The sequence below is a fragment of the Sphaeramia orbicularis genome, chromosome 16 (assembly GCF_902148855.1).
Source record: "Sphaeramia orbicularis chromosome 16, fSphaOr1.1, whole genome shotgun sequence".
NCBI classification, from domain to species: domain Eukaryota; kingdom Metazoa; phylum Chordata; class Actinopteri; order Kurtiformes; family Apogonidae; genus Sphaeramia; species Sphaeramia orbicularis.
Window position 1 is genome coordinate 22,594,546 of NC_043972.1, and position 22,208 is coordinate 22,616,753.

The following is a 22,208-nucleotide window of genomic DNA, read 5'->3' on the forward strand; positions in this document are numbered from 1 at the left end:
CTGTGTCCACATGAATGAAGGTGTGTTTTCACAAGACATTTGAAATTTTTCACAAGTCTGACCCCAAACTTTGAGCATTTGGACTGAAGTACCATTGTGTTCAGCCTCTACGACAAAACCGGCCTGAATTTACAGAAAGCTGCGACTGTCCTGAACATTTAGATATAAAACACTTGGGTACTGGTTTATTTGTTACAACTTTAAAAACATGAATTTAAGAAAGTATGTAGAAGTCAAGAAAGTACCCTTGGAGCTCTGAGGGTTAATGAGTTTAGATATCATATATGTAGTATTTATTGTGTATATGTATGTAGTTAACTTTTTAGTACTCAGTACTCACTGGAGTCAGGTAAATATGCAGTACATTCAGTTATGGTACAAGCTCAGGATGGATGAGATACATGTTTTATATATAGTACTCATTATACGGCTCGCAGTATTCTGTAGAGTACAATATGCAGTACTCTGTCTATTTGAACCTGGCAGTACTCTGTTTATCTTTACATACTCTGTATTTGTACATACTCTATGTCGTTGTACCTGACAGTACTCTGTGTATTTGTACACACTCTGTGTACTTGTTCTTGACAGTATTCTGTGTATTTGTACATACTCTGTGTATTTGTACCTGACAGTACTCTGTGTATTTGTATATACTCTGTGTATTTGTACCTGACAGTACTCTGTGTATTTGTACATACTCTGTGTACTTGTACCTGGCAGTACTCTGTGTATTTGTACATACTCTGTGTACTTGTACCTGGCAGAACTCTGTGTATTTGTATATACTCTGTGTACTTGTACCTGGCAGCACTCTGTGTATTTGTACATACTCTGTGTATCTGTAGATACTCTGTGTACTTGTACCTGGCAGTACTCTGTGTATTTGTAGATACTCTGTGTACTTGTACCTGGCAGTACTCTGTGTATTTGTACATACTCTGTGTACTTGTACCTGGCAGTACTCTGTGTATTTGTATATACTCTGTGTATTTGTACATACTCTGTGTACTTGTACCTGGCAGTAATCTGTGTATTTGTATATACTCTGTGTACTTGTGCCTGGCAGTACTCTGTGTATTTATACATAGTCTGTGTATTTGTACATACTCTGTGTACTTGTACCTGGCAGTACTCTGTGTATTTGTACATACTCTGTGTACTTGTACCTATTGCCTTGTTGCTGAAATGTGCTATACAAATAAACTTGCCTTGCCTTGCCTTGCCTTGTACCTGGCAGTACTCTGTGTATTTGTACATACTGTGTGTACTTGTACATATTGTGTGTACTTGTACCTGGCAGTACTCTGTGTATTTGTACATACTCTGTGTATTTGTACATAGTCTGTGTACTTGTATCTGGCAGTACTCTGTGTATTTGTACATACTCTGTGTATTTGTACATAGTCTGTGTACTTGTATCTGGCAGTACTCTGTGTATTTGTACATACTGTGTGTACTTGTACATAATGTGTGTACTTGTACCTGGCAGTACTCTGTGTACTTGTACATACTGTGTGTCCTTGTACCTGGCAGTACTCTGTGTATTTGTACATACTGTGTGTACTTGTACATACTGTGTGTACTTGTACCTGGCAGTACTCTGTGTACTTGTACATACTGTGTGTACTTGTACCTGGCAGTACTCTGTGTATTTGTACATACTGTGTGTACTTGTACATACTGTGTGTACTTGTACCTGGCAGTACTCTGTGATGATGCAGAAGGCGTCTCTGTCTAAGAAGCTCTGGTAGAAGCTGAGGATGGACGGGTGGTTCAGCTGGGAAAGCAGCTGAGCTTCCTGTGTGGCTCGAACCGTCTCATCAGGTCGAAGGTCGCCCACAGGAATCTGCTTCAGCACTTTCCTGGATGGGACAGAGGTCAGAGGTCAAAGGACATGTAAGAGGATGAGACGGGTACCTACAGGAGTCTGAAATTAGACGACATTGAACCAAAGTCGACCAACATGTGTCCGGTTCCAGGAGTTCTCTGCTTTATGTGGAGTCTGAAGGAGGAGCCACATATTCAGATTTAATGAAACCACAGTAGAACCACGTACATTTTTTAGATCACTTTCATCTTTCTTCCATGTTTTATTTTTTCATTGCATCATTTACTAATAATTTAAAATCCCTTTCATTCAGAACCAAAAAATCTGCCTTTAAACTGTAAAGATATGACAGTTTGACATAATATTTGATAGTGACCACTAGGGATGGGAATCGATAAGAATTTAATGATTCTGATTCCATTATCAATTTTGCTTATCGATCCGATTTCTTATTGATTCTCTTATCACCTCTCATTGGGTGAGGGAATAAAAGAGTACAAACGGGTGTGTTTGCATTAACTGTCTTTTATATTTCCATCTCTGCACAAAATATATAACATATACAGTATGTACAAATAATAATAACAGATGACGCCCGGGGGGGGGGCAGTGAAAGTGAAACTAAAGACGCTTTACTAATTCCTCAATTGCCGTATTTTCCACTACGTAGAACCGGTTCGACTCTGCTCATCTCCTGTTGTTGTGCACCTCATTTCCTTTCCCCTACCTTTGGAAACTTGTATTTGAGGGGGTACGACGTTTGTTGTCCGCACCGGAACCGGAACTGGGCCTGGTGTTCACTCTAGCGCTGCATTCACAAGCGTCATTAAGTAGCGAATCAAATACGTGACATTCCTGTAAATGAATCACATGCTGTGGACAAATGTTTGAGCATATTGGAGGGATTCCACTGTTTTGAAGAAATGGAAGCTTTTTAAGAGTTACAAGTGGACCTGGTGTCACCTTTTTAGACCGTTTCTGCCTCAGCGCCATGTTGGCCACGTTCTGACCAAAACAATGCAGCGTACGTGTGATGTCATTGCGCATGCACAACGAAGGCAGAATCGATGAGCAGAATCGTTAAGCAGGCAGGCAAGCAATTCCAAGGAATCGAGCTACTGGGATCCGGTTCTCAAAAAGAACTGGTTCTCGATTCCCATCCCTAGTGTCCACAAACATGTCCACAAACATGGACAGAAAACCATAGCTGGGTCTTAGGACGCTAACTCTCTGAGATCACACAGCAGTTCAAATTCTAAAAGTAAGATGGCACTTTTTTATAGTTTTGCTTAGGGTCTATAGAGACTGCCCCTGTGTGGTTTGGAAAATATTGCCTTTATAACCCTTTGGAAAGTGCGTTTAAACTATGTGTCCATAAATGTGGACGTCATGCATGAAGGGGTTAATATGATAAGTTCTTTTCTGTCCCTGTTACTCATTAAACCCAGCCATGTTTATCCCAGTGGGAAAGGGACTACAGCAGATTGTCTGTTCACAGTTTTCATCAACTGACAGCAACAACTGAATAATTCAACAGCTGTTAAGAAGCTGCTGTGGACGGAGGTGACTGCAGCTGCACCGACTCTGAAAACAGGAGCCACATCAGGACCAGGGCACGGCGCTCTATCTCCTCAACAGGCTGACGGTGGTCATGTGGTGCAGGTCAGAGGTCACCTTCATCAGACTGTCTGTGGCTGCAGGTTAAACCCTCACCTCTCCTCATCCATGAGCTGTTGACGCCTTAGCTTGTTTTTTTTTTCTTTTCTGCTCTCAGCACCAACAGAGAAACTCTGAAACATCTCAGCTTTAATAAGAGAGTCACACTTCAAACAGGCTTTCTCTGTAGTTGCATAGCAACAGCTCCAGGCTCGGCAAAGTGCTTCACACCGGATGGAAAGAAAAAAAGAACCCAGCCACCAGTCAGATCATAGAGGGGAATGAATGAACTGAATGAAATTAGTTTTTCGGTCGTGGATGATAAACTCAGGGCTCTAAATTTGATTTCCCAGCAGCTTTTTAGGTTTAACAAAGAATCAAAGCTCTTGAAGGTGTCGCTGAGCTGCTGCTCTTCTGTCAGACCAAGTTTTCTGACTCTGTCAAGTGACACTTTCCACAGGCTGTCATCATTAACGACGCTTCAAAATGTCACATGGAAAGACGTTTGTATGTCAGATCACAAAAGCAAAAAATAATCCTGTACACATTAATCCTAGAGTAAGAAAACACAGAGCCATTAACCCTTTCACTCCTGAGACATTATTCCAGGGAAATGTTCTGCTGTGAATGTGCATCTGTTCCAGGTTCATAAAATCTGCTGTGAGTATGTGTTTGTGTTCCTTTTCTGCAGTGGTTTTGTTTGTGTTTTAGGGTCAAAACAGGTGGAATTACAGAAAAAAACAAAGAGAGGAACCAAAGTTTGGCAGGTTTTTACTAAATAAGGCACTCCGAATCAGTGGTGAGTTCTCATAGACTGCAAGGGAAGCTCGGCTTCCCCTGAAATTATGAAAATTAAACGGTTAAATATGTATGGTTGTGTTGACATTTCATTGGCTACAAATGTCTTAGAACACGTTCATCTCACAGACGAGTTTGTTCAGAATCAGCTTTATCACAAATCAGCCGACTCGATGTTGTTCACTTGTCACAGATTCCCGTTGCGCTGTTTTCTCATTCGATCTCTGCTCAGTGCATTTGCCCGTAGACGCTCAGCGTCCATGCACTTCAATGGGACTGAGTGGAACAGTTTTTTTCATTGCCTCAAAACTGGACGGTAATTGGATAAATGCCACCATGTTGTCCTGCCCCCGGATGCCCGGCGTCTTTGGGGGTGAATGGAGCTGTGGGCGGAGCTCGACTGGGCTGGACGCCAGGATTCCACGTGCTGATTGGAGGATCAGTCGAAAGGCTGAATCCCGTTTGATTGACAGCTGTTTTCAGATCTACTCCTTCATTTGACAGAGTTAAGTTTAATACCGTCGCACATTCTGCTGTGAAATCAAGAGAGAAACCACTACGAAATTACGTGTTCATTTCTTGCACTGTAAATAAAACACACTCACTGGATCTCCTTGTTTCAATTTAACATAATTTCAATGTTTTCTTGTTTACTTGGTACGATAAAGTCACTGACCATTTTCTTAAAAAGGAATGGAGGGCTGAATTTATGTTTAAATAACTTGACATTTTTTGATCTAAGCTGACAATGAGCTTCCCCTCTCTGAAAGATGAGCAGCTGCCACTGCTCAGAATGTACATCAATAAGAGATTTAGGATGTAGAACATGAACTGTGAACTGGAACACACTGGACAACAACCAGGATTTAAATTTGGGCCCACTAGTTTATATTTTGGGGCTCTTTTTTTCTAAATCAGTCCAGCTACTTTTTGGCACCTGATTAAACTCCAAAAAAGCAGTTACACGATCTAAACTCATTAAAAACATAGTAAAGAAAATAAATGAAATAAATATAGGAATAAATAAAGGAAAATCACCACAACATTGCAAGCAACAGTACAACAAAAAAACAATAAGGAAAATGGTGCTTTAAAAAAAAAGCCCAAACCGTCTATTTTTACAGCAAGTTGGTCTGTGTTTTGCCGTCCATTATACCAGTGGCGGGGGGTACACTGAGCATGCTCATGTGACCGGACTATTCCCTCTGCGTTGTGTTATTGTGAGGACAGAAACTCGGGACACAGTGATCTCTTGCGGAGACAGTCTCTATTTATTCACCCTGGACCACAGGATCACAAAGACAGTTAGCTGGGATGCTAAACTAGGTCCCGCACCCAGATCTCCCGCCAGAGACAACATGAAAAAGGCCAGAGCTACGGGCACAGGGAATTTATATACGAACACTACGGGGGGACACATGAAGAAGAAGTGGGTGTGGCTGGAGGACTAACACCCCAAACAAACTGTGCAATAAAGGAAGACACCAGGTATGCATAAACTATAATTGAAAATGACAATTTAACCCAATTTTGTGTAATTATATTAACATATATTGAACGGGTTACATTCACCCCCCCAGAATTACACAAAATAATAAACACCACATGACACTGGTTAAAAAAATGTGCCACAGAACCTGATGACTCAACCTGCCAGAAGACCATCTACTTAAAGATTGAGAGATTATGGGAACTAGCTTCGTACCTGTAGTAAATCCCATAAACCTGTAAGGCAAAGTATGGTGCCCCTTACACCATACCATAGAAACCAGTCACAAAGTGTTGCAAAACACAAATACAACTCTTAACAAAGAACACAGTGAAATATACCAAAAACAGTTTTCACAATATCCTGAACAATATAATGGCCCCCAAACAAACTAGATAGCGAGGCAGTGCACATTGAGAGGACCTTATCAAACATGGCCACCATCTGCTGAGCGACAGGATCTGGTGCAGGAACACTGCAGAGGATGAATTAACTGGCAGAGACGGAGCAGTGGCTGACACGTGTAGCTGTCTCTCTGCTGTGAACATGGGCTGTGGACACTCGTACAGAACACTGGATGATGGGGGCTTTGTATTAGACGGTGCCCGCTCAGCGTGAACTATTCGGTTGGTCAGAGGAGAAGACAACTGATCAGGAACTTGTGGGGAGAAAGCACTGGTTACCGTGGTTACTGAATGTGTGTTAGTTGCCACGCCACTTTTCTGTCTCACACGACTGTCCAGGCGTTGCTGGACTTCTGCAGCTGTCCACTCCTCCGGAGCCTTCATTTGAAATGACAGAGAGAGTGCAGGGTCAGGACAGTGGCTTATGAACATCATCACAACTTCAGAGCTAGGGTCGTCCACACATTTACCACGCCTCCGGAGACTCTCATCAACAGCATCAATTGATTTATTCAAGCAAATCCAATAATCCAAAGCATCCTCACCAACTTTCGGCACTGTGCTATAAAAATCTCTCATCGGCAGGTTGGAGCATGTGAGTTCACTGAAGTTACGTCTAAGAATGTCAAACACAGTCGCAATCACCTCACCTCCACACAGTTCAGAACGACAGCGGAGAGACACTTTAACTACATCACGAGCTTTGCCTGTCAGCCTGGACATCAGCAGTTCATATTTTTCTTCAGATGTCACACAGTTTGCTCTAGAAAGTAATACTTCATCATCCCCTCCCACTCTTGAATGGAAAAAGTGTCAGTATGGTCACCACGAAAGAAAGGAGGTGCCTTGGCTTCAGATTGCACCACTACCTTTAACTGGGACGACTCAAGGCGACTTGGAGAGACACTATCATTAGGAGGCTGCTGGGAATGGCTGGGTTGGTGCTGGCTCATGGTGTTAAGACTAGATGTAATGCTATCACCAATCTGTTTTGCCAAATCTGTAATTAAACCACTAAGTTCTTCATGTGTAACAACTCTAGTGGGCTCACGGTGCATATCAGCAGCAGGAGTAGATGTGGCAATAGGTGGGCAATAGGAGTCACATTGTGTTCACTACGAACAGCAGGTACTGGTCTACCCCTCCCAAAACCCAGTGGATTAGGATTAAACATTTTGAACCAGTACAACAAACAAAAATAATATATATATTATATATTTATATAACACAATATAAAAAAAAAACCTTACATGCACTAAAAGCAAGAACAAACTGACCACGTTAAACAGGGAAAAGAAAAAAACAGTCTCTAAATGCAGCACATTAATTCAGGACCGCTAACTCAATGCCTGACAGACTGCACTCGGGGCAGCGGTCCGTGCGTACAGATGACGTCAGTGCGTCGAGACGCGGGAACAGCAGAGGCGAAGGCGCCGTGGCAGGAGGATACAGGAACGTAGCTCCTCAGGAGAAAACCACTGAATGGCGATATCACTGGACGGGTCGAACGGCACCAAGTATGACCGGACTATTCCCTCTGCGTTGTGTTATTGTGAGGACAGAAAATCGGGACACAGTGATCTCTTGCGGAGACAGTCTCTATTTATTCACCCTGGACCACAGGATCACAAAGACAGTTAGCTGGGATGCTAAACTAGGTCCCGCACCCAGATCTCCCGCCAGAGACAACATGAAAAAGGCCAGAGCTACGGGCACAGGGAATTTATATACGAACACTACGGGGGGACACATGAAGAAGAAGTGGGTGTGGCTGGAGGACTTACACCCCAAACAAACTGTACAATAAAGGAAGACACCAGGTATGCATAAACTATAATTGAAAATGACAATTTAACCCAATTTTGTGTAATTATATTAACATATATTGAACGGGTTACAGTCAGATGTCTAAGGAGAGCACAAGGTCTATTCTATCAGCATGTTTTGAAATTTTTCCTATTGAGCAAATGGTTTTATGAATATTGAATATATATTATACATTCAGAACGCTCACCACAGACACATCAGGGGTTAAAGGGTTTTAATAAGTGTTCAGATGCTTCATAGGAATGCACCAATATCAGCCAATAGTGGTATCGGTATACAGTTTTCAGAAAAAAAGTATTAGACCACCCTTGTTTTCTTCAATTTCTTGTTCAGTTTATTGCCTGGTACAACTAAAGGTACATTTGTTTGGACAAATATTGTGATAACAACAAAAATAGCTCATAAGAGTTTAATTTCAGAGCTGATATCTATCCATTTTCCATGTTTTCTGGATAATAACCAAAATCACTTCAGTTCTTACATCAATATCTATGGCATTGTACTGACAAAACAGTGCTTTTAGGCATTCCATGTTTTCTTTTCTGTCTGTTTCAGTCACATGATACACACAGGAGTTAGTACTTGATTGCATAACCATTGTTTTTGATGACTTTTGATGATCTAATCATTTTTTCCACGACTGTATAAGATGTCTTTTCACTAATGGCAGTGTCCCATATTGTATTGTATTAAAAGGTTTTTCATAAATGTGTCTGACTGAATTCATGCCTATTCAGAGATTATGTAATCAAGACTCAAAGGCTCCTTCTGATAACTTCTATGAAATGCAGGAGCAGCTGACCTGACATTACAGATTCTAACACAGACGGACACCTGGAACATTCTTTGCTGATTAATGTGAAGTACTTTCTGAAAGTTTTCCAAAGGATGTAAATACGTGACCATGAGGAGCAGGACTCTGTGGAGGAGGACGAGGCTGGAGGCCAAGTGGTAACATGGTGTGATGAAGAAAGGACTGGCCAAGACACAAGTGAGCTCTGAGTACCTGAGGCACTGAGCGGGGATGCCAGACCCAGACTCACAGCCCTGGCTACAGGCCTGAAGAAGTACAGCAGAGAAGTAGAGTCCAGCAGGATACACAGGATGTCCTCCACCGACCCATCCAAAGTGTACTCTCAAAACAAACCTGAACAAAACTAAAGCATTCTTCACACCACACCAGTGCCCAGTGACTGGTAGACCATTAAAACCTCCTGGAGCAGGATCCAGGAACCATCACTTAAGGCTGGTTTATGCTTGCCACACAAACATGACATGGTTAAAATGGACGCGGGGAGTGGCACAAGAGTACGCATGGTGCTTTTATACTCCAGGTGGCTCCGCACGGCGTCTATTCCCAAACTGCAGGGGGCAGTGTACCACAAACACGTCTATCACAGTAAAAAACTAAAGAAGAAAATTGCCAAAACAAACCTGGGTTTAATAAAATTCCAGAGCCAGCTCAACTCTCTCAGAATCCGTGGGACTTTTGGGCTCCCCCCTGGGTCTCCACTTCTTCCTCTGGCTGTCTTTTTTGCCTTCACATGTCTGTCCCAAATGTTTTTCCAGGTTTTTTTTTTTTGCCCATTCCTCCTCTTTGCCAACTGTAGCTGCAATTTCCCTCCATGAATTGTTCACCACTCGGCTGTCGCGGTGGTCCCGGTGTGACGGATCATACAAGTGCCTGTACTTCTGTACTTCTACCACCAGGAGCTCCTGAATGTCGGCCATGTTGTCTGTGCATCTCTTACAGATTTTCTGAGGTGTGCAAGTTTCCACTTAAGATGAGCCACACGAAGGGGTGTGGGTGTGAAAATTACGTCAACTGGCCGCGTGAAGCCACGCGGACCTCGCTGATGTGGTAAGCATAAAACAGCCTTTAGGCAGCACAGACAGAGGCTCAGCACCAGGACCTGGTACGGGAATACTAGGAATACCTAGGAATAAAGTCTCAGGGGTTAAAGGGCTGGGGCACCTTAAAGGGGGGGGTGAACAAGACAAATTCATGGGACCTAGTATTTCTGGGGGGCCCACAGAGCAGTGGAGGGGGTCCAGTGGATACAGGTTAGAAGTTGTGAAAATTTCTTGTAGGTCTGCTGTTTAATAGAGGCATAGAAGCTGGGAGTCAGACATTCAAAGTATGTTAAGTTTCACTTTCGCTTCACACCAGCGTTAATTATGTTAGTTATGGACCCATGCTGCCTCTACCCCACGTACATACCCCACCCCACCCACTCTGACAAATCGACAAGATACTGAATTTTATGAAGGGCCCACAATGTTTAATAGGGATGCACCAATACCACTTTTTCCAGACCGAGTATGAGTACGAGTACTTACATTTGAGTACTTGCCGATACCGAGTTCCGATACGAGTACTTAGTAATCCCATTCCAGTTCTTAGTTCCTTTTGTAAATGTGCTTTATTGTTGTTGTCATCAGTCTGACTGTAACAAAGTGCTGCTACTGACATTTAATGTGTTGGAACGAGTGTTTCTCAATTAATCCACCAGGGGGCGCCACTCTGAATTAACCATACTGGACAAATACCACAAAGAAGAGTAAAGTTTTTTGAGAAGAAGAAGAAGAAAGTCAGTTAAAAACAAAACATGGAGACAACAGAGACAACACTAATGTGATACTAATATTGCAGCGTTTTCGCTGGTAAGGTTTAAAAGCTTAGCTTCAGCAGGTAGAGAAAAGAGAAATGAGCGATAAGTTTGGTTTTCACTTCCACTGGCAGCGGTCTGCACTGCTCCGTACTCCCGCTGGTATTCTCTGGGTACGCATCCGCCAGCACTTGGAAAATGGATGGAATGTACGCAGAGGATGGACAGAACGCTGCGTCCATATCTGTCTGTCTTTAACGTTACTTATAGTCAGTGTTACTTTTATCACTGTCATTTATTTTTTTAAATCTCCACACTCTTCACACTCTCCACACATTATTCCACCGCTGCGTACCTGCTGCACCGAACTGGGAAGGTCACACGGCCGTAAGTGGTATCGGTGCATTTGTATTGGATTACTTTTACGAGTACGAATACGAGTACACACACGGAGTATTGGAGCCGATGCCCGATACTCGTATCGGCATCGGTGCATCCCTAACGTTTATAGTTTTCATGGGGCCCCCAGTTGCTAGTGTTGCCCCAGTTAAAGGGTTAATAACATGAGTAGCTTTCACTCACTTTCATTTTGTCCAACTAACAGTGAGCAGCTGTATCACTGAGATCAGATGCTTCTGTTTATCTGGTCTCACCCACACTTGAACGTGTCATGTGAGTGGACGTGGAGGTGGTTGTAATGGAGCTGAACTCATGGCGTCTCCAGACTTGACGCTGTCCTGCTCAGCTCCGCCTCCTGTCTTCGCAGGTGTTTAACTCCTGTCGAGCTGGTGAATTGGTTTCACAGGGAGAGGATCAGCTTTGAAGCTCCAGCCGCATGCTGGGCCCGAAAAGAAACAGGAAGTGAATAAATGAGGCCGCCACCCGCTCGCTGCGACTCAACATCAACTCCGATGTGGGTGTTTGTCGATGGGTGGGGAGTGTGGGAGCTGAGAGCGAATAGATCGATCACCCAGCAGCAGATCACAGCAGCATCCAAGCAACTTTTATAAAGAGATGACAGGGGAACACTTTCATCATGTCTGAGTGGGTTTGTTCAGCTAAACCGAACTGGATCACGGCTCACAGCCCAACGACTGGAACACACAAACTCAATATTTCAGTTACAAATAAAACTAAACTTACTTATTTAATCATGTAGAGGACTCAACGTAGAGAACTAAATGCTGCAGGTGGATTTAAAGTGTGTCATGGCCTCTCACATCCAGAAAGAACAAATTATGGACATTTTTACTCTAAAGGGGAGGCAAGGGGTATTGTTTTTGATTCTGTTTGTTTGTTTGTTTGTTTCTTAATTCTCTAGCAACAAAACTTTTGGTTGAATTCATACTAAATTGGGTTCATATATTACCAGTGACCCAAAATCGATGGAGTTACATTTTGGGAAAAGTAGGTCAAAGATAAAAAATTTTTAATGAATTTTTTTAAATCTTTTTTTTCTCCCATTTACTTATAATGGGTGAAATTTCAAATGTCTATAAAAACATCAATTTTATTTCAATTTACTTCAAACTTGGCACATATATAGAGACAATTGATATGCTGACATCAGCACACACATAGACATGATGACATCAGCTGGAACGATACCAAAATAGGCTCCAATATGTGCAAGGGGCGGGGGTTGTTGTGCCTGGCACCACTTGTTACGTCTTGTTTTTCTTGTTGCATCTTTTACATCTTGTGTCATTTTCGTCATTCAGTCTTGGATCATTTGTTCTTTTTGGTCTTGTCGTGTCTTTTACAGTATTTTTGCCCTGTTGTGTAGTTTTCATCTTGTTACTTCTTGCTTAACCTTATACATTATTTTCAACTTATTTCATCACCAATGTCATTTTCACCATTTCACTTTCATTTTGTTGCACCTTTTGCGAGGTTTTCGTTCTGCGTGGTTTACACGGTTGTCTTGTTTTCGTGTTGTTCGTTTCTTGTTTCATCTTTTACATCATTATCATCTTGTTTTGCCGTTTATGTTGTATCATCTTGTTTCGTCTCTGTCATCTTGTTGCGTCTTTTACATCGTTTCTTCTTTTTTTCTTGTTGTGACTTTTCTCTTTTTCATCTTGTGTCTTTTACACATCTTTTGTCTTCTTTTGTAGTATTTATCCTGTCAAATGTTGTTTCATCTTTTACATTATTTCATTCATGTTGTATCACCTTGTTTCATAATTATTTTATCTCAATTGGTTATTTTTTTTATGTCTACAACATTTTTTGTCCCATTTTGTCATTGAACATGTTGATACTAAATATTCAAATACAATACATTTCTATTGGCTTATTCATCATCTCCAGTGTGTAAAGCTCTTTAATCAGCTTTAAAGATGTTTGTTTAATTCAGTTTCACATAAAAACAAAAACTGAAGGAAATGAAGTGACTGCAGACTGATTCATTTGTCAAACTGCCCAGAATTAGTTCTGCCACAGATGATGAAGACCCCAAACAAACAGAAGAAGCTCTGTAAACTGCTAACTGGAGGAAATTAAGAAGCACGCTAAATGTTCTGTCAACTCAGATAAAACTAATTAACATTAGAAAGGAAAAACTGGTTATTTGTCTCCTCTGTGTTCATACTTTTCCAACTACGCTGTTTGCTGACAACTCTTTTAAAGGTCCATGCCATCCCAGCAGGCTTTGCAGCGTCCTCCTGTGCAGCTGCTAAAACAGAGCCCAGGTGCAAACAGGCCGAGTGGAAGATCCATCATCAGGTTCACACAGCTGCTCCGACACAACCCTCTGAGGAAACACTTCATCTGGACGCCTTCAAGAGGAACCACATTCAGGAGCTTTAATTCTTCTACATTAAACATATTTAACTGTGTGGAGAAAGAAAATGACAGGAGTACCACATATGGGTAAAGTTAGGACTGAGCCGCTCTTTATGCTCCAGGTTTGACTTTTACAAATGAAATACACAGAAGAGTTTGTATCCGACGGTCTGAGCTATAAAGAAATGGACTGGAACTGAACAACACCGCGCTCAAACCGAATTTATCCAAAATACCAACAAAAGATCAACATAACAGCTGTCATGCAATAAGTCCCAGCATGCATTTCACCAAACTAACGTCGAATCACAGAGCTTCAAACTCTCATTTCTAGAACCACAATGTAAATACAACCTGTCGCTCCAGTTCTCCAAGACTAAAGGAACCAGTTACTGCCTGAAAGAATAGAATAGAATAGAATAGAATAGAATAGAATAGAATAGAATAGAATAGAATAGAATAGAATAGAATAGAATAGAATAGAATAGAAGTTGTGAAAAGTATTCTCTTTCATTCCTCTGGTAGAAGTATACATACTAGGGTTTAAATAGACTAATGTAGAAGTTGAAGTATCAACTCAAGCTTTTTACTCCAGTAAAAGTGTAAAAGTACTGGTTTCAAAACTACTTAAAGTATAAAAGTAAATGTAAGAGTAAAAAAATGCCATTAGGACAAAAGCTTAGGCGACACCACAGGGGCCTATAGTGCACTACCCCACCACCCCAAAAAACATTTTTCTAAAGGCGATAATACAGTGGTTTCCAACCTTTTTTGGCTCATGACCCCATTTAAACATCACAAATTTCTGGCAACCCCAGACATTCAAAACAGAGACATTTTTTGCTAAAATTAATTTATGTTAATTTATATAAAATTAATAGTTTGCTATACTGTGTTGCAAATAAACATTAATTTTAGATGACATTTAGTCTATATAATGTATATTATTATGGACGGAGGCAGAAAAGCCAGGTGTAGATTACTGCACAAAGGGAGAATTTTATTTTCCTTGGTCAGGATATGTACAGTCAGTCCAGCTTGGATTTACAAGGCTGACAATTAATACTGAACAAACAATAACTCAAACTATGAATTATGAAAGAGCTGCAGCATCTGAAACTGACCACAGTGAACATTTGACAGATAAACAGTACCACAGTGCTTCAGTTTCAGCTTCACAGTTTGTCATGTCTTTTATGTATTGGGATTGGCTCTCTCAACTCACCAGATATTTTTATTAGTAAGTTTTTACTTTTATTATTATCAATTACTAGAAATTTCAGGCGACCACATTTGAATTCCAGGCGACCCTTCGTGGGGTCCAGACCCCAAGGTTGAAAAACACTGCCATAATGACTATGATGTTATATCAAAATGTTAATGTTGAAACATTTGGGATGCACGAGTCTACCTGTTTCAGCTGCATATATGCCCATTGAAAATGAACACATTTTAGTCCAATACAAATGTATTAAAGAACTATATATGTGTACTACTAAGCATTAACATGTGTTTCATGGAGTGGAAGATATGATGACTAGTTGAATATAAGCATTAGTATGGTGCAAAAAGTCAGGTGCATGAATCGCCGTGACAAAGACTCATGACAAAGATTTGGAATAGACACAAAAATAACTTTATAACTGAGTTACCCATATAATCTCCCTCTACACCATTTGTTATTCCTCCATATCCGTCCACAACCACCTCCTTCTAAGGTTAGTTTCTATTTAATGTAGTCACCTGTTCATTGTTATTTTGTAACACATGCTTATTCATACAATCACATGAGTGCACGAATGTCAGTTGTTTTAATACTCTTTGAAATTGATTAGTATTGTCATTTTCACATTCTGTCTTTAACAGTTTGATTGATTTTTTTAAAAAAAAATTTTTTTTATTTACCAGGGAAATGTTAAATTATTAGTCATTACAAGTTTCAGGTCTTCAGTGGCACTCTGACTTCAAATTTCCAAATATCCATTCTAAATACTACAATACCCATGAGCCTCAGCTGCTGTGGAGAAGGGGCGGCAAACTCTTTCTACATGATCTCATCTGTAGCGTCAGCTCATTGATCAAATTGATCACGTTGTTCAAAAGCAATAGCTCATTTCCTATTGGCCGGTGAGCTAATAAGAGAATGTAAAGCTGTGAGGCTGGAAGTTTGCAGGGGAAAGGCATCTTGGGAGTTGTAGTTTGACTGCTGTTTCAATTAGGTTTTGACTGATGTGGATTTCATGACATACTCTGACTAAATCGTTTTGAGTTTTGGTTCATTTTGGCTCTCTGTGTGTTTGTGGGCTAATGTTCTGTGATGTCTGTAAATGGTTTAACAGTTTTTAAAAAATGACAAAGCATAAGTCGACTAAAAAGAGCATGAGTAGAGTTAGTAGAGCTCATGTGAGACTTCTCTGTTCGTACATCAGGCGCCAACTGTTTCTAGTAATATGTATCCTACATCAGGGTTTCGCCGTGACGTTAGATGTGACAGACATTCCCAAAGCTGCATCCTGGTATCATCTTCTGTCAACCTCAGATCGAGGAGCCTCTTCTGTCTCCATGGTAACCACATCACGACGGAGAGCGAAGGTCCGAACTCTGCTCAACACAGTTTCAGATGTCGCATTGTTTCCTTTTTGTTTCCATCGCCTCTGTTGGTGTTTTATCTTTGTTCATGTTGGTCTTTTATGTGTCATGAAGCTGTTTCCTTCTCATCAGAGTTTGTGGATCCTGGTTCGTTCTGTGACGGACACAGATCTGTGAACAGACGCTAACACAACGATCAGAGTCAGAGTCTAAATCTGGACAAGGGGGGGAGGAGGTCTGTCAGATGGTGAAAGGCCACAGATGACATCTCCAACACCAACTCACCATCTGGTCTCTGACATCACCAGGACTCCTCACAGTCCAAGTCTCCCTGTTTGGACACTTCAACTCTCTATGTCCTGCCTGAGTGCCCATCGGCAACACACTTAGCGGAACTGTACCAAAGTCTACTGGTTCAGGTCAAGGCCATGTACATTCTGTGAGTCTGAGTCTGAAAGAGTGGAAAGAGTAACGCCAAGGAACAACACGATGACAACATAAAACTATAAAACGGCTGTAACCTTTTACAGTGTAAAAGACACGAGTACCAAAAAAAGAAACATCAAAATAAAGTTGTGAGAGATGCCACAACAAATAAATGTTAAAGAGGCAACACTACAAAGAAAATATGCAATAAGATGAAAATGGCATAAAAGATGCAACCATGCAAAAATGACCTAAAAGATACACACAAAAATACTGTAAAAGATGCAACAAGAGACAAACCACTGAAAAGAGGCAACAGTGTCATAGACAACACATCAAGGCAAGAACTACAGCACTCTTGTGTAAAATTCCTTTACACTGTAAAAGACACAAGAAGTTTTTTAAAAAGTGAAGGAGATGCAACAAAACAAAAAACATTGTAAAAGATGCAACAAGAAAACAATGTTAAAGAGGCATCACTACAAAAACACTGTAAAAAATGCAACAGATGAAAATGGTGTAAAAGATAAATTATAAAAGATAAAATAGCTTAAAAGAGGCAACAAGACAGAAATACAGTAAAAGATGCAACTGCATTAAAACAAGTTAAAAAGGAACATTGTAAAAGATGCAACAAGGCAAAAAAAAAAAAAGTTGAATTATTACACTGTAAAAGACACAAGGTGAAAAAGCCATAAAAGGTGCGATAAGACTAAAAATGTTGTAAAGGACACAACAAGAAAAAGACATGTAAAAAAGACAAGTAAAAGGTTCAATAACATAAAAATGACAAAGACAAAAACAAAAACAACTTAAAAGAGGAAACAAGACAGAAATGCAGTAAAAGATGCAACAATGTGAAAACAAGTTAAGAAGGAAACACGATGAAAACACAATAAAAGAGTGAACAAGATGAAAATGTTGTAAAAGACGCAGGATGGAAACGCCATAAAAGGTGCAACAAAACTAAAACTCTGTAAAAAGACAACAAAACAACATTAAAGAAGCGCCAATGGAAAAATGCAGAAAAAGATTAAAGATGGTGAAAATGATGTAAAAGACACAAAATGACAAAAACAACTTATAAGAGGCAACAAGTTGGGAATGACATAAAAGAAAATTTGGCACATTTCCAACAACTTCAGCATAAGATGTTGACAAGTGAACTCTGACAGGATGAACCCCAGACTGGACTGTGGAGTCCAGAAGGATCAGAACCTCCTCCAGTCCATCATGTGTCTGAGGAACGAATGCACCAGAGACACAGAAACTCACAGAGGAGGACGAACCTGCTGCCAAGTCGAAGATTTCACTAAATCTGTCGACTCACATCCAGAGGAAGTGGAGGAGAACAACAACCACGACCATCACGCCGGCGGCACAAGGTGTGACGGAGCGAGACCGGGTGAATCAGAGCTGGGTGTTTCTCAGACAGTCTGAGCCGGAGTTTACAGCCGACTGGTGACGACGGGACAGCTCAGCTCTTACACACAAAACACTTTACACACACGTCAAAGAAACTGGGTTCAACTGCAGACGACGATTGCATATAAATGTGTAAATAACTGCAGGAACTAAGAAGTGAAAAGTTCAGATTTATCATATATGTGACTGTAAAGACAGCAGCTGTGAAGAAAAATCAGCTGTTTTTACATGTTTTTACTGTTTTTTAGGCAATGGCTACTGCCACAGTACTGTGGCATGAAATATCAGTTTGTCTATTGCCACAGAGCCAATCAAATGTTAGCATTTGTATTAGAGCCAGTCACAGATACTGTTCCATGAACTCATTAACCTCTTGTTGCCACAGTACTGTGGTGATATATGACATATACTTCAATACATTCTTTTGTGCATTTCACTACCACAGTACTGATGGAAGAAACGACAAATTAGTGATAGTATATAGTATGGAATAGGAATTATTGTTCTAAATACTCTATATGTTGTTTTGTGGTGTTCTTTGCCCCCCCTGTCCCGTTGGACCTATTTGCTATGTGATTGCCTTGGTATGTTTTGGGCTGTAACAAGTTGCCACTTTAGACATGTTATAGTGAGGATGCTGACTGACTCTGTGGTAATAGCTAAACCAATAGTTTGTGCCACAGTACTGTGTCAGTAACCACTTCATGAGGGTTGACCTCGACAGACAGCTCCAATTTCCTACCATGATTACCACCACACCTCTTTGCCCCGACACTGTCGTATGGTCCGAATCAGCAAAAGCAGCGTACCTCGCTGAACTCACACTTCCATCAGAGGAGGAGATCGAGGCTGCATTTGAGCACAAGAGGGCCAATTCCACAGATCTGGCTGCTGGGTGTCGGGAGGCTGGCTGGAAGACTACCATCTACCCATTGGAGGTCGGCTGCCGCGGCTTTGTGGGGCTCTCAATGACGTGGCTACTGAGGGACGCAGGAGTGGCAGGGGAGAAGCTGAGGAAGGCTATGGAAGAGTTTTCCAAGGAGGCGGGAAAAGGCAGCTTCTGGCTCTGGCTCAGAAGGAAGGACAGGCGCTGGGGATAGAACACCTAACCCCAACAACAACCACAGGGGGTAACAGCGACCAGCTGCCGGGGGTGGCTGGGAGACATCCCTCTCACTGCCCCGCCACCAGGAGATGTTCCAGGATTAAAGGGGCGAAACATCTGTGAACGGTGGTTCCTGGCTGATGACCCTGCAGCTGACCCTGTGGCTGACCCAAGGGCGCTGGAGGAGGTGTGACAGGCAGTAAAGCCAAGCAGAAATTTCCACCTTCCTGTAGCTTAACCGTTTTTCTAATGTCATGTGTTTTACATAGCTGCATCAATTTTGAGACATCTTACACATTTTTTCATCGATGTTTTTATCTTGTTGCATCTTTCATTTTGTTTTTTTTTCATGTCAAATTCAAACTAATCCATGCAGAAGAAACACTGTGATTTTCATTGTCATTTCAGTTCTCATCACATCTGGTAACTTTCCGATGCTTTGGCCAAAGATCTTGTGGCAACAACTCTTTGGCAGAACTTTATAGCTCTTTATTCTAAACACTAATGATAATTTACAATAATATTTTAATAATTGAAAGTAAAAACACTATCTATATCCCCTTTAAAACCACAAACAATTCTGAAAAGAGTGGGAGTAATAGTAATAGTAGTTACAGATATTTGAATATTAAAGTTATGAATCTGTGTTCTGTGGTTACAGTTTAACTCAACTCTTATACAATCAGTTCAGATAACATTTAAACACCAGCTCCCCTTCACACTGAGCTTTGTTTTATTTCGCTTGAATGTTTAGTGGCTGTATTATACTGAAATCGGTTTTTAAAGGTTTGAAGTATGAAAATATAAAATGTAAAGTGTCAGTTCAGCTGTTTCTTTTGTACTCTGGTCTGTCTTTACAAACAGATCTCAGAGATGCTCAGATATCCTTGTATCTGCAGATGTTCTTCTTCAAGCACAATCTGACAATATTTCAACTATATTTAACTATAAAACAGTAGATTTCACCAACACAGCCTATCCGAGGCCTGGCATTATAAAAACAAGCCCAACCACACACAAAGTAGCAACAACAGTGAATAATTACAAACCAGCAGAAAATTATGTTAAAGAAACAGGTTAATGAGATGAGTTCAGATGTAAACATGTGCAGATAATGAAGCCAGAAATAAACAGTGTGTGTAACGTCTGTTCTGTTTCAGAACATGAAACGAACATCGTCCTCACTCATGAGTTTACAGTCTGTAAACTGAACCTAACCTCTGGAGGATTACAGCTGTGAAAGAGCCAGCTTCAGCTGAAATATTTACATCAACACTGAAAACTGACCTTATTTCACTTCATTACGACTGAACATCAGCAGGTTCACTGGATTTTAACACCTGCATTTTAATGGTTTTATCTTTTGTTATTACCATCTGGGTTGTGTTTACACTGATCAGCCATAATATTCCAACCACTGACAGGAGAAATAATAATAATATTGATTATTTCATTAGAAGAAGAATCTTTATTTTGTCAGAAGGTTCACACACTGAAGTTTGTTCTCTGCCTTGAACCATCAAGCATCACACACTGCGGACTAGGCTCACAACATCAGGCACCCGGGGAGCAAATGGGAAGTTGAGTGCCTTGCTCAAGGGCACATCAGTCAACAACTCTCCAGTCCAGGGAATCGAATCCTGGTGACCCATCAGTCACAAGCCGACTCTCTACCCATCTAGGTCACGGCTGCTCCAAAGACAACATGGTCTACATGGGAATTGAACCCGCAACCATGGCATTCTTTGCACTATGCTCAAACCAACTGAGCTAACCGGCCTTTCACTGGGTTGGATATATTAAACAGAAAGTGAATATTTACTGATGTTCAAAATGAGCAAAATAAGGGGCTGAGTGACTTTGACGTGTGCTATACTGTAACAGTGATGACTGGATCAGAACATCTCCACAACTGCAGGTCTTGTTGGGTGTTCCTGGTCTGCAGTGGTTAGTACCGACCAAAAATGGACTAAGGAAGGACATCCCATTCTCAGGTCCATTGAGCATCTGTGAAATGTACTAGATAAACAACTCCACAGCTTTGAACTCTGAAATATCTGCAGAACTTTGTGAGGAGGCACTGTCTTGGGTCCACTGTTGCTCTATTAACTCACGTCATTCAGTACAAGCTGTTGCACAGATTGCATTACTCTAAAACACAGGTGTCAAACATGCGGCCCGGGGGCCAAAACCGGCCCGCCAAAGGTTCCAATCTGGCCCACGGGATGAATTTGCAAAGTGTAAGTTAAGGTATCAAACTCAAAAATAATATCATAATAACCTATAAATAATGACAACACCAATTTTTCTCTTTGATTTAGTGCAAAAAAACATTAAATTATGAAAATGTTTACATTAACAAACTATCCTTTAACAATAAAATGTGAATAACCTGAACAAATATTAACAACCTGAAATGTATAAAGAGAATTATGTGCTATTTTAACAATATTCTGCCTGTTATTAAATATTTTGTGCCTTTGTGGATGTGATCTGTAATGTATATGTATGCATGAAAAGTTGAGGCAAAATATTGATAAGATTGTACTTATATTTCTTAACAAATTTCATTTATTTCAGATTATTCACATCCTTTTTGTGTGGATAGTTTGTAAACATAAATATCGGCATAAATAAATGTCTTTTTTTTTTTTTTTTGCGCTAAAACAATTTGGAGTTGTCATGATTTATTGGCTATCATGCTTTTATTTTACTGGTCCGGCCCACTTCAGACTAAATTGGGCTGAATGTGGCCCCCGGAAGAAAATGAGTTTGACACCCCTGCTCTAAAACAAAGCTAATCATATTTTCTCGTCTGTGTGTCCTGTAGGTGATAAGTGTCATATTGCTGAGGGTTCACTAGTGCATCTTTTCTGGTTCTGCTCTAAACTGCTCAGTTTTTGTGCAGTTGTCCAAAGTCTACTCTAGACTCATTCAGCCTTTCTGGGACCTGACCATCCTTGGATGTTCTGCCGAGACTTCCAATCATCCGCATGACACACAGGTCGCTCTGTACTTAGGGATGGTGGTGGATAAGAAACATACTCTCCTAACCTGGAAGTCTGCCACTCCACCCACCTTTACTCATTGGCTCAGCAGGATGTTATTGGTTATTCAAATGGAAAGACGGCACCTGTACAAACCCAGCGAACAGAACAGATCTGACAGAATTTGGGGACCCTTCCTAGCCCAGAGTCAGGTGTAATCCCCGACTCAACATTTCACACGGTACTTGCTTTACTTTCACTACTGCAACTACGTT

The 22,208-nt window shown here is 40.9% G+C and overlaps 1 protein-coding gene across 1 annotated transcript in view; it reads right to left on the reverse strand.

The window, feature by feature from the left end:
• Positions 1-22,208, reverse strand: part of nek11 (NIMA-related kinase 11) — a 99,461-nt gene that overhangs the window by 74,509 nt on the left and 2,744 nt on the right. Inside the window, exon 2 of the mRNA XM_030158070.1 lies at positions 1,700-1,865. Coding sequence (XP_030013930.1) covers positions 1,700-1,865 — 166 coding nt within the window. The remainder of the gene's footprint in view (positions 1-1,699; positions 1,866-22,208) is intronic.